Here is a 13,704-nt window from a genome sequence, read left to right on the forward strand (position 1 = left end):
CTCGGCTCACTGCACCCTCCGCCTCCCAGGCTCAAGGGAGGGATTCTCCTACTTCAGCCTCCCAAGTAGCTGGGATTACAGGCGTGCACCACCATGCCCAGCTAATTTTTGTTTTTTAAGTAGAGATAGAGTTTCACCATGTTTGCCAGGCTAGTCTTGAACTCCTGGCCTCACTCAAGTGATCTGCCCATCTCGGCCTCCCAAAATGTTGGGATTACAGGTGTGAGCCACTGTTCCTGGCCTTCAGTCTTATCTGTAAGTTCCTCTCTGCACCCTATGCTGTTGTCTATACATCTACTCTCCTATGAATAGGAAAGTAGAGTTTTCTACATCTGTGCCTTTGCTGATGCTGTTCCCTTGTCTTGAAATGGCCTTTCCCCCCACTACCTTCCCTCTCTTTTTATCAGATTTCTTGTTTCTTTCTTTCTTTTTTTTTTTTTTTTTTTTTGAGACGGAGTCTCGCGCTGTCGCCCAGGCTGGAGTGCAGTGGCGCGATCTCGGCTCACTGCAAGCTCCGCCTCCCGGGTTCACGCCATTCTCCTGCCTCAGCCTCCTGAGTAGCTGGGACTACAGGCGCCCACCACCGCGCCCGGCTAATTTTTTGTATTTTTAGTAGAGACGGGGTTTCACTGTGGTCTCGATCTCCTGACCTTGTGATCCGCCCGCCTCGGCCTCCCAAAGTGCTGGGATTACAGGCGTGAGCCACCGCGCCCGGCCCCCGTTTCTTTCTTTCTTTTTTAGAGCCCCAGGTTGAAACTTGAAACCTGATCATTTCAGTTTTGCTTCCTTCCCTCATCTTTTTCCTTGACAGGGAGGAGCCTTCTGGAGTCCACAACACTTATTTTTGCTCTATTACAGTTGTTTACATGTTAGTCTTTTTTATATTTTGGAAGAATCTAAGCCAATTGTTTTGTAGAATGTCACACATTCTGGATTTGTGTGATGATTTCCTAGTTGTATTTGTTTTAATTATTTTCAGTTATCTCTCTTAGTGTTTTCTTTTTTGTTGTTGAAAAAAGGATCTTGCTTTGTTGCCCAGGTTAGAGTGCAATGGTGTGGTCATGGCTCACTGCAGCCTTGACCTCCTGGGCTCAAGCAGTCCTCCCACCTCTCAGCCTCCTGAGAGCTGGGACTATAGCTGTGTACCACCACACCTAGCTAATATTTTGTAGTTTTTGTAGAGATAGAGTTTTGTCATGTTGCCCAGGCTGATCTTGAACTCCTGGGCCCAAGCGACCCTCTTGCCTCAGACTCTGAAAGTGCTGGGTTAGGAAATTAGGAAACGATTAGGATTATAATTGGCCCTCTTAGTGTTTTTTAATTTGTAACCCTAATAGTTGTATTACCACTGGGACCTGTCTTGCCTTTTTTCTGTTTACTGTAATTTTATTTAAAAAATTGTGTTATAGTAGAAGAGGATCAAGGATGAATATATTAGTTTTACCTTTTTTGGGTTAATTTTGTATTCTAACCTCATCAGGGATTTTCAGATCTAATTATTATTTTTATGTATTTCCTTTACACTTTTGAAGGGAAGATAAGTATAGGGTACAGAGAAAGGGCTACTAAATGCTTAAGGAATGTTTTCATCAACTGTTTTCTTTCACTAACTGTGTTATTAGTAAAGAACTCTTTTCAATTCTGCTTGGTATTGAGAAATTTTTTTCCTAAAATATGTGAGTCCTGATATTTATAGGTAGAACAAAAAGAATACTCTCTTTAGTATCTCAGTAATCACTTCTGAACATGAATTTTACAGCTCAAGACTTTGGATATAGGGCATCTATGGTTTCAAGCGGGATAATCATCTTTAAAACATAGTCAAACAATATTGGCTTGTTTTGCTGCTTTCTCACACAGGTGGAGTACAGGAAACTACCAGTTGTTCAAGTATTAAGTATTTCAACTTCCATTATTTGAGGTGTTACTTTGTTGTATTGCACATGACTAATTTACTGTTAGGAATATTTACTGAATGTAAACATAGCACTTTTATATAACATAGGCTTTGCTTGGCTCAGTTTAGTAAGGGACACAGAAAGGTTAAGTTACATTTCATCAGTAAATGTTTTTTGAGCACCTGATATGTAACAGACACTGTTCTGAGGCATAAGTCAGATACAATTCCTACCCCCTAAGGAATGTGTAGTCTTGTGGGTGAAGTAAACCAGCGATTATAACACAGGGTGATGCATGCCACAACAGGGGAACACACAGAAGACTCTGGGAGTCAGGGTGGAAATCTAAATCAGACAGAGCTAAGGTGATTGGAATGACAACGAGGCAGAGCATTTGGGTCAAGAAAATTCCAAACTGAGGGACATTGGATGAGAAGTCACAGAAGCAAAAATGTTACCCAGGGAATTGCAGAGGTAAAGCTAAAGCAATACTTCTTGAGGTATGGTCTTCTGTTTGCCTTTGTCAGAATTATCTGGGGGCAGCCGGGTGCAGTGGCTCACACTTGTAATCCTAGCACTTTGGGAAGCCAAGGTGGGTGGATCACCTGAGGTCAGGAGTTCGAGACCAACCTGGCCAACATGGTGAAACCCCGTTGCTACTAAAAACACAAAAATTAGCTGAGCGTGGTGGCGGGCGCCTGTATTCCCAGCTACTCTGGAGACTGAGGCAGGAGAATCGCTTGAACCCAGGAGGCAGAGGTTGCAGTGAGCCAAGATTGCACCATTGCACTCCAGCCCGGGCGACAGAGTGAGACTCCATCTCAAAACAAAACAAACAAACAAAAATCATTATCTGGGAGTGATTCTTAAACCTCCAGGTGATTCTTAGCCTTCTAGGTGGTTCTCTGACTCCCTAAAGTATGAGAAACACTCGTACTTAAGGGAATGAAGAAGGAATGAAAATAATGATTTAATTTATGTTACATTAAACGTATGTGTAAAGTTCTATGATTAGGTTAATTTATATAGACTGTATGACATTTTCATTTAAAATCTGTGTATTTTCCTGTCCATAAGTAATTTCTTTTTGGAAGGGGAGTTGGCAGAAGGGATGGGTATTACTGTAAATCTTGTCCTTTTATTCCCCAGATGATTCTAAAAACAATTTACCAGTCTGTTAATGTTTTATTCATTGACTGCTTTGTTTTTCTTTTAGTCCAAGGACAAAATGATGAGAGGCTCTCGCAGAGGATGTGTTAGACTCAGAGTGAGTATTTATTCATTTTTATGAAAATCAATTTTGACAGAAAGAAGAAAATTGTATTCTGATAGAATTATGGAAGTCTAAATTTAGTTTAGCTTCCTTACGTAATTGTAGGGGCAGGTATCTAAGTCTCAGAGAGAAAATGTAGTTTCTCCAACTAACTGCTAGTCAGTATCAGAACCAGGACTAGAACTCAGTTATTTTGGCCCATGATTAAATGTTGTGTTTATGACTTAATGCATGTACTGATTTTCTTAAACCTCTGCTTTACAGACAAGAGACAAGGGCTGGAAATTAAATGAGTTATAGTGTTGGTGGTATATTAACAGTAGAAAAAATGGAAAAATCCCAACTGTTAGCTGCTGCTGCTTTGTTTTTCCTATTCCTATTTACTGTTTAATCATGGTATATATAGCAGTGCTGTCCAGTAGAAATACAATGTTAGCTGCATCTATAATTTAAAGTTTCCTAGTAAGCCACATTTCAAAAGAAAAAAGAAACAGGCAAAATTAATGTTTTGTCTAGGTCAATATATCTGAAATATTATTATTTGAACATGTAATTAATAAAAAATTATTAAGATATTTTACAATCTTTTTTTCCATACTAACTATTCAAAATCCAGTGTGTCTTTTACATCTCAATTAGGACTAGCTGTACTTCAGAGAAGGGGATCAATAGCCACATGTGGCTAGTGGCTGCCTTACAGTGCGTACCTATAGCTTCATGCTGCTTTCAATTTCCACCATTGTTTGAATAAGTAAAGGCAAGAAAGAATGCATGGCTAGGGATACAGTTTCTAATATTCCATTGTATATGAAGAAAAGTCGCTTCTATCATAACTAGGTTAGTCAGCTTCTAGGAGCCTTTTCTTCAGGACCCTGTTGACTTCTTTCTTCCATCTTTTTTTTCTGCATCCTTACTTTTGAAGATGTGAATATATTTGGTAAACATATTATTGCCATTATTAACAGTCCTTGATAGAATTGGGAAATAACGCTGAGAAAGACACCAAATTATAATAGAAAAATCCTGGCACTGAGATAGGAGTAGGTATGGGAGATTTGCAGGATGGAAGTGAGACAGGCCTGTTTCAAACAGATGGTATATATGTGATAGCACAAAGATTTTTAAAAATTCAACTTCTAGTTGAATTTTTTTTTTCCCTAAAATTTTCCTTTGGTTTCTCTTTTGTCTGCTTCGTGTAATTACTTTTCTAAGCACTTGCTGTTGACCTCAGTCACCAGTCAGTCTGGTATTAACTGCTCTTTTGGCTTGAGATAGGTTCAGTAGTGAGACTTTGGCAGAACTGTCTTGAGAGAGCACTGCAGTTGAATTCCATCTGGATTTAGGCCACTGTCTCATTGTTACAGTTAATCCACTGGTTTTGTCTGTCTTTTTTTGTTTTTGCTTTTAAATATAGCTTAATTAATTATTAACCCTTCTAACTACCATCTTAAGAAATAGAATTTTGCCAGCTGTACCTGAAGCCTCTCCACATGCCCCAGTTAAATAAATTACATCCCTTATGTGTCTCCTAAAGTAATCACTTCTTGTATTTGGTTATACTTTTTTACCCAAATGTGCATCCCTAAGTCCTATAGTTTTCTTACCTATTTATTTAACTTGATGTCTTTTGTTTACAATTTGTCTTTTGAAGAATCCGGAGCAACTGGGTGCCGTAGCTCACGCCTTTAATCCCAACACTGGGAGGCCAAGCAAGGCAGAGGATCATTTGAGCCCAGTAGTTTGAGACCAGGCTGGGAAACATAGTGAGATCCCCATCTCTACAAAAAATTAAAAAATATTATCTGGGCCGGGCGCGGTGGCTCAAGCCTGTAATCCCAGCACTTTGGGAGGCCGAGACGGGTGGATCACGAGGTCAGGAGATCGAGACCATCCTGGCTAACACGGTGAAACTCCGTCTCTACTAAAAAATACAAAAAACTAGCCGGGCGAGGTGGCGGACGCCTGTAGTCCCAGCTACTCGGGAGGCTGAGGCAGGAGAATGGCGTAAACCCGGGAGGCGGAGCTTGCAGTGAGCTGAGATCCGGCCACTGCACTCCAGCCTGGGCGACAGAGCGAGACTCCGTCTCAAAAAAAAAAAAAAAAAAAAATTATCTGGATGTGGTGACACATGCTTATATTCCCAGCTACCTGAGAGGCTGAGGCAGGAGGATCGCTTGAGCCCAGGAAGTCAAGGTTGTAGTGAGCCGTAATTGTGCCACTGCCTTCCAGCCTGGGTGACAGAGTGAGACCCTGAGACCCTGTCTGAAAAAAAAAAAAAAAAGAAAAAAACAAAAGAATCCAGACCCTTTGACCTGTAAGAATTTTCCATAGTATAGATTTTACTAATTGCAACAGTGGTGCAGTTCGCTATATTCCTCTGTCCATTGTTTTTGCTGCAAATTGGCAGCTGAATCCAGAGACTGGATCAGACTTAGGTTTGATCCCTTTGGCAAGACTGTAGGTGGTGGTGTGTTCTTTTAGTAGGAAGAACATAATGTCTAGTTTTTGCCCTTTGTTGATATTAGCAGCTATTAACGTTCGGTGCCTACACCCATTAACTCATTGAGGGTTGCAAAATGATGACAGGCTATCATTTTGTTTTAATTTTTTTCAGAAATAATTTTATAAGGAGACATTTCATCTATTACTTGGTTACCCAGTGGTGCAGTTAAAATAGGCAAGATGAGTGCTTGATTATTTCCTTTTATTTACCAAATTTTAAAGGTAATGAATTGGCTTCAAAAACAACCACTTATATATATTTCCAAAAGAATTGAAGCAGGGACTGAAACGGATGCTTATATATCCATGTTCATAGAAGCATTATTTGCAATATTCACAGCAGCCAAGAGGTGGAAAGGATCCAAGTGTCCATCCACTGATGAATGGATAAAAAATGTGGTGTATAAATACAGTCTATTATTATTATTATTATTCAGTCTTATAAAGGAAGGAGATTCTGACACATGCTGCAACATAGATGAACCTTAAGGACACTAGACTAAGTGAAATAAGCCAGTTACAAAAAGACAAAAATGGTATGATTCCACTTATGTGGGATACCTAGAGTAGCCAAAATCAGAGACACAAAGTAGAATCGTGGTTTCCAGGGTTCAGGAGTAGGGGAGATGGGGACTTAGTGTTTAATGAGTAGGGAGTTTTCAGTTTGGAAAGATGAAAAAACTCTGGAGATGGATGGTGATGATGGTGATCATCACATCATGAACAATGTGAATGTCCTTAATGCCACTGAACTGTACACTTAAAAATGGTTAAAATAATATTCATGTTAGTATGTTTTACCATACACATAAAAGCACCCATTTATTTCACAGTTTTATAGGTCAGACATCTCAGTTGGGTTTTGCGCTTAAGGTCTCATGTGACTGAAACCAAGGAGTTGGCTGGGCTGGGCCCTTATCTGGAGGCTCTGAAGAAGAGTCCTCGTCCAGGCTCATTCAGGGCATTTGCAGAATTCAATTCCTTGTGGTTGTAGAACTGAGGCCCTGTTTTTGTTGTTGGCTGTCAGTTGTGTTCTGCTTTTAGCTTCTAGAGGCTACACATATTCTTGGTCACGTGGCCTAGACCCCTCCATCTTCATGTCAGTGATGTGCATTGAATCCTTCTGGTGCTCTGAATCTTTCTTACTTCCCATTCTGCTATCAGCTGCAGAAAATGCTCTGCTTTTAAAAGACCTCATGTGATAACATCAGATTAGGTCCACCAGATAATCTCCCTTTTGCCATGTAATATAACATAATTACTCCTGCGATATCATCATATTCACCGTTTTCATCCATATTCAAAGGGGAGGAGATTATACAGTGGCAAGGGTCTGTGAGAGTCTTTCTTAAAATTCTGCCTACTACACAGCATGACAGAGAAGAACCAAATATACCTGTGTTTGAATCCCATCGCTTTGTTGACTGGAAAAGGGAAGCTATCATAAGCTTCCTGAGCCTGAGTTTCCTCTTCTTTAAGGTGGAGATAATACTCTTCTTGCAGAATTTTGTGAGGATTAGGTCCTGGCACATAGATGAAACTTATTACTTAGAAGCGTGTATGTGTGTGTTTGTCCCACTGTGTGCGCACACGTGCATTTTACTAGGCTTTGTGGTATTTTCCAAAAATTAGACTGCCGAGGCTTCTTAGTCAAGAAATATCTGGAGGGTTTGTTTACAATACAGTTACCAAGTCAACCTTCTAGATAGGCTGCTTTAGTGCAGTGTTCTCGAACCTTTATTTTTAAACAGATTATCCAGGTAATTATGTTGTGTAACCAAGAGGGACCACCGGTGTAGAAACAATCAGAGAGACCTGGGGCTGAATTTTACTCAGCTCTTCCCTTACTGACTCTGACACTGGGCAAATTTCTTAACTTTTATGAGGATACCATGATATAACTGGTAGGGTTGCTGTGAGGCTTAGCAATTATGTATGTATAGGAAATGGTAACTGCTATGGATGACAACAGTGATGACAATGATGATGATGAATATGGTGGTGATAGACACTGCATCTAGATTCCAAATGAGCTTAATGAGCTATCACTGACTGCACTACTGATCTTGCCCGTGCCCCTTCCATCCCATCCTATACTTGATTCACGCTATGTTTCTTCCTGTTCCCTCACTGTGCTTCTTCATTCCTTATTGCTTCTGACTTTTTTTTTTTCGTATATCATGGAAGTTCTGCACCCTCTATCTGATGAGCTCTTTGCCTAAGAGACTTTTCAAATGCTACCTCATCTGTGAAGCCTTTTTGATCCACTTACTTCTAACAGGTTTAATTCTTCCCCATCCTCTACTTTGTTTTTCCTTCTTCTCCCTCTCCTGCTTCTCCTCCCCCTCCTTGCCCTCTCCCCAACTTTTGACAGGATCTTGCTCTGTCACCCAGGCTGGAGTGCAATTATAGCTCACTACATCCCCATATTCCTGGCCTCAAGCAATCCTCCTACCTCAACCTCCTGAGTAGCTAGGATTACAGGTGTGCACCACCACACCCTGCTAATTAAAAAAAAAATTTTTTTTTAAGAGATAAGATCTCACTGTGTTGCCTAGGCAGTCTTCCTAACTCAGTCTCCTAACTCCTGGCCTCAGGCAGTCCTCCTAACCCAGTCTCCCAAAGCATTGGAATTACAGGCACCAGCGACCATGCCTGGCCTATTTTTTTGTATTTGTAATTTAGAGCCGTGAAATTACTTGTTACATTGTATTACATGTTAATTTTTCTGTTTTCTCCACTTGGATAATAAGTTCTTATTCACTGTCACAATTGCCTGGCACATAATAAATACTCAAAAATGCTTATTGTTAATTTTGTGTATTTATAAAAATAATCAGTAAGTGTTGGGAAATTTGCCTTTACTATGGTTTGCATACAAAAGAACTGTGGGAGTTACTTATCTTAAACATAATATGAGCCAGTGGTATGATATATTTTCTAAAAAAACAAAGCAAAACACCCGTGTGAATATAGGGTACATAAAAGGAGAATGGAGAAAGGAACCATAGAGGAAACCCAGATCAGGTGCTGTGCTAGATAATTTTCATACACATTCCCATCATAACCCTGGTAGGTAAATGCTCATATTTCATTTTACAGATAATGACACTGAGACTCAGACTACTCTTAGTAACTTATCAAGGTCACATAGAAATGGTGAATCTGAGATTGGACTTGGGTCTTATTTCAAAGCCCTGTTCAATTCTTAATGTTTCTAGGCTCCCATTCCTCTGGACTAGAAGAGTGAATTCAGATACCGTAAGTTATTGTAAGGCAGTGTAAAACCAGTGGAGGAAAGCAGAAAAGTGAAAAACTTTGTGTTGGTTACGAAGTGTGTGCCACTAGATGGTGCCCTTTCCTTGATGAAGAAGTAAAATGTTAATTGGGTCCTGTGGTCTGATCCCTTCCCATACTAGTCAAAAAGAAAACATTGGCATTTTCAGATAATATCTGGAAAATGGAGACATGACAACATTTGAGGCAGTGTGGCCCGGGCTTGGTGGCTCATGCCTGTAAATCCAGCACTTTGGGAGGGTGAGGCAGGAGGATCACTTGAGTTCAGCAGTTTGAGACCAGCCTGGGCATCATAATGAGACCTCTTCTCTACAAAAAAAAAAAAAAGAACAAAATTAGCTGGGTATGGTGGCTTACACCTCTAGTCCCAGCTACTTGGGAGGCTGAGGTGGGAGGATCACTTGAGTGCAGAAGGTCAAGGCTGCAGTGAGCTGAGATCATACTGCTGCACTCCAGCCTAGGTAACAGAGGAAGACCCTGTTTCAAAGAAAAAAAAAAAAGTAGGGTGTAGTGTCAAAAACAAATACAGGGCATGTATATAATGAAATTCAGATTTAGATTCTGCCATATTCTGGCATTGTGACTTGAGGCAACTTTTCAGCTCTGAGCCCTATTTTCCATATCTGTGGGCTAGGCATCATGCCATTTACTCATAGTATTGTGAGTACCAAATTTAGTTAGTAAAGTTTGAAAAGTACTCAAACACAGTGTTTGGAGCTTAATAGGATCTAAATGAATGGTAGGTTTTTTTTTGTAATTCGTAATTTCTGTTAATACAGATGAATCCCAGATGCTGAAGAATTCTAAAGGGCCTTAGGAATCACCAAAGAAAAATGAATTATATTAAACAAAGTTTTAATGGTAAATGTATTATACATCTTTGAAAACTATTAATCCACGTATGATTTAGAGTAACCCTCTTTTACTCCATCCAGTGAAACTGAGTATTCCATTTACCTGTTGTACTGGGTATCAGAATTAAATGTGATTTCCTGAGGGATGCATTATCTATTCTCTTTTCTTTTAGTCTCTCACGAGAGAGGTCAGTGGTGCACCATGACAGAATATTAATATTTACAGTAATGACTTCTGTTAGTGCCCTATTTCATTGATACCATGACTTTTTTTTCCCCACAATTCTATAAGGTGTTAGTTTTAGGTTACTGTATAACCTTAAGAATGTCTTCCTTTTTCCCTTGGATCTGTATCCTGTAAGAACTTTTATCAATTGTCTTGTCATTTCACTGTGAAAAGTCACCCTATTCATTCTGGCTTTTCTTGTCAATTCAGTAGCCTTTTTGTAAGCTCTTTCCCTTCTCTATGAATTTAATATTGAAAATATCCTCCCTTGGGCAAGATGTAAACATCTATTTAACCTCTGTGATTGGTACGTAGATGTCATTAGTGCTATATTTTATGAATGTTTATACTATTTCATAATTACAAATTAAAAATTAAATGAAAGAGAAAGTGATGCGAGAATATATTCCAGGCAAGTGCTAACCATAAGAAAGCTGGGAAACAGAATTAATGTCAGACATAGAATACTAAGAAAATAAATTAAATTATTATGGAAAAAGAGAATACCAAAGACACGGTATCACATAGATAACATTCTTTGACAACAATGGAATAAATTAGAAATTCTAAAGGGCCCTTGACGAAACAGTAGCCACCCACCTCAGACACATACTTCTGAATGATTCATTGGTGAAAGTAGAAATCGTAATAGAAATTGTGAAATATCTAAGTCTGAACAATAATGAGAAAACCACATGTTAAAACTGCATCTATGGAAGTCTATGATTTATAATCTTAAATGAATATATTACAAGACAGATTGAGAATTAATGATCTAAGCATTACATTTTTAAAATTAGGAAAAGAAAAGTAATAGCAAAGGAAATAGAAAGAAGAAAATAACAAAAAGAATACACTAATGAAATGGGAAATAAACAGTAGAGAGCATAAACAAACTGAACTGTGATTCTGTGAGAACAGTAATAAAATAAACCCCCATTAGATTGGGAGGAAAAAAACAAAGGCACAAATAATATTAAGAATGGAAAAAAGAGAGATAAGTACATAATAGTAGAGATGAAAAATTGGCAGGAAGCTACTACAAATATATGTTGCCAATAAATTTGAAAGCTTACATGAAAAATGGATAATTTCTCAAAAAAGTATACATCAACAAAATTAGGCTATCAAAGAACTTGACAAGGTGATTCTAAAAGTCATTTAAAATTTGGGAAAGTGGAGACATATTTTTAAAGAATAAGGTGTTGGTGGACTTGCCGCTCCAGATACTAAGGTTTTTAAATGAAACTATGGTAATTAAAATGGTATGGTGGTGTTATAAGAGAAAGAAATAGATTAGTGGAATGGAAGAGAAAGCTGAAAAACAGAACCATTTGGATTTGGGCCTTGGAATAAGCTGGAAATTTGGTATATGATAGAGCATTACAAATCAGACATTATCACTTTGTAAATGAAGCTGGATCAATTGGGTGTCCATATGAAAAAAAGAATATTACTCTTTACCCAATGTGATACACAAAAACAAATTTCAGATGTATAAGAGGTATAAGATGAAATTTTAAACTTAGAAAAAAAGCATAGGTGATATCTTTATGATGTCGAGATAGAGCAGAAAGCATAAACCACAATGGCAAATATTTGTGGATTTGACAACATTCAAAATTTAAAACCTTTGAACAAAAAAAGATACCACAGTAAAAGGGAAAAGACAACTCATGGACAGAAGAGAAAATACTTACATCAATTGGCAAAGGATTAATATTCCGTGTATATATAAATAACTCCTGCATATTAATAAAGAAGACCAAAAAAATCCCCCCAAATGCATACAAATCGGTAAAAAAGACAAAAGAATACTCAAAATGTAGACAAGTTACATACTTTCAATTCATGTAAGGGGGAACAAGAAGGTAAAATGTTGAATGCAAAAGCAAAGCAAATTGTTTACCAATCTGTTACTGGCACCTAGGACAGTGCCTAAAAATTCAATAAATACTTGTTGAATCAATGAATGAATGATGCCTCCATGCAGCGTCTTCTTTAGTGAGCAGGTTGAACCTCAAGCCATTCTGCTCCCTGCTATATTATTGAGTCTCTCACTCCTCTCTAGACCATATGTTCCTCCGGGGCATAGACATGTTTTGTATCCCCTGGCTGTTACTGTTCTTGGTCCAGAATAGGTATTTAGTAAGTTTGTTGAAGTAATTAGTGAATATTGTTTACTGTCACCGTGTCCTGTTAAGAACAGGCTTTAAATCAGGGTTTGCAAGACCTAGAATTCTTCTCCATTTTAGTTGTTGGACCTTTGGCAAACTTAAAAAAATTTTTTTTAAAACTTGAGTCCCAGTTTCTTAATCTCTAAAAAAGAGTAATGACCTGTTCTGCCTAAATCTCAGGGACCATATTTAATTGCACCATGTGAATGCAAGTAGACTTCCAGTGTCATTTAAGCAGTGATGAAAAGTATGTGGTTGTGGAGTTACAATGGGAGTAGCTATGCTGTGTATTCTTAGCACTGTCTACATTCCTTTTAGGAGCCTGTGAGCAATCTGTGTCCCAGAGGAGTCATCATTCTTTTTAATTATCTTTGGAACCAATTCACCAGCCTACTTTTCTCTTCTTTTTGCGAAGGGAGATTGGCCCCAAAATAGCCAGAATTCTGTTTCTTTCCTTTTTTTCCCTCTCAAGCCATGAGAGCAAAACTATCTTTCTGTCTTTGGCATCAGAATGATGATTCATGTCTGAAGTATGTCTGTGTGTATAGAAAAAAAAAAAGGAAAAGAGGGAAAGTCAGCATATTCATCCAGTAGGACAAGATTGTGTAGCTCTAGTTTCTGTTTGGTACCTTGATAGTGTGACCCTGGAGCAACAGGCACTTTGGTGACCTCAAGTACTGATAGAACTTTAAGAAGTTGACCATCTGAAACCTTCAGAAAAAAATCATGAGAGGTCACTGAAAGATATATATGTTTATTATGTTGGCGTAATGGGAGTCATAAAAGTGGAGTTGAAAGAAAAACATTGGTATTTTTGTGGGTTAGTATAACAAATAACTTTTCTTAACAACAGAACACCATTTCATATATATATTATCAAAGGGATTTTTGCTCTACTAGATATAAACAAAAAAGTACTCTAGACTCAGATAAAGGGAGAGGAAGGATGTCTCAGGCAGAGGGAACATGTGCAAAAAATGGTGGTAGGAGAGAACTTGGGGCAATTGGTAAACCTTAAGCTATTTAAGTGTAGAATAGAGAGGCAGGCATCCAGCAAATCACTAAGGGCCTTGTAGGCTAGGCTGTGGCGGAAAGTGACCACATCCCTTAAGCCAGAAGTGCTTGAGAATGAAAGGGGGATCTATTCATTATTGAGTCAGGACAACAGGAATAATCCAGGATTGTTCCAGGCAAACCAAGTCGTATGGTCACCTTGTGTGAAGGTCACCTTGATGTGTAACGTATCCTTCAAGGAATGGAAGATTAAAATAAATTATAAACTAAGGATTGGACAGCTGAATAATCTTGACTAAAAGGGAATGAGAGAGGCTAGCCAATTGCTAGATGAAGACATGGAATTGAAAAGGGCTGCTGCTAAAGAGTGTAAAGACTTGAGTCTTGAGTATGTGTAAATGCAGTTGGGACAAAGAGAGAAAGAGAGAGAGAGAGACAGAGAAGAGAAATAGAGACCAGGAAG

General features: G+C 38.6%; 1 protein-coding gene across 11 annotated transcripts in view; it reads left to right on the top strand.

Annotated features, from left to right (window-relative positions):
- OSBPL9 (oxysterol binding protein like 9) overlaps positions 1-13,704 on the top strand; it is a 166,666-nt gene that overhangs the window by 33,892 nt on the left and 119,070 nt on the right. For all 11 annotated transcript variants that reach the window (XM_031668562.1, XM_031668563.1, XM_031668557.1 and 8 more), the window contains exon 2: positions 3,115-3,165. In XM_031668562.1, the coding sequence (XP_031524422.1) occupies positions 3,115-3,165 (51 nt within the window). The remainder of the gene's footprint in view (positions 1-3,114; positions 3,166-13,704) is intronic.

This window comes from Papio anubis, chromosome 1, assembly GCF_008728515.1.
Source record: "Papio anubis isolate 15944 chromosome 1, Panubis1.0, whole genome shotgun sequence".
Classification (NCBI taxonomy): domain Eukaryota; kingdom Metazoa; phylum Chordata; class Mammalia; order Primates; family Cercopithecidae; genus Papio; species Papio anubis.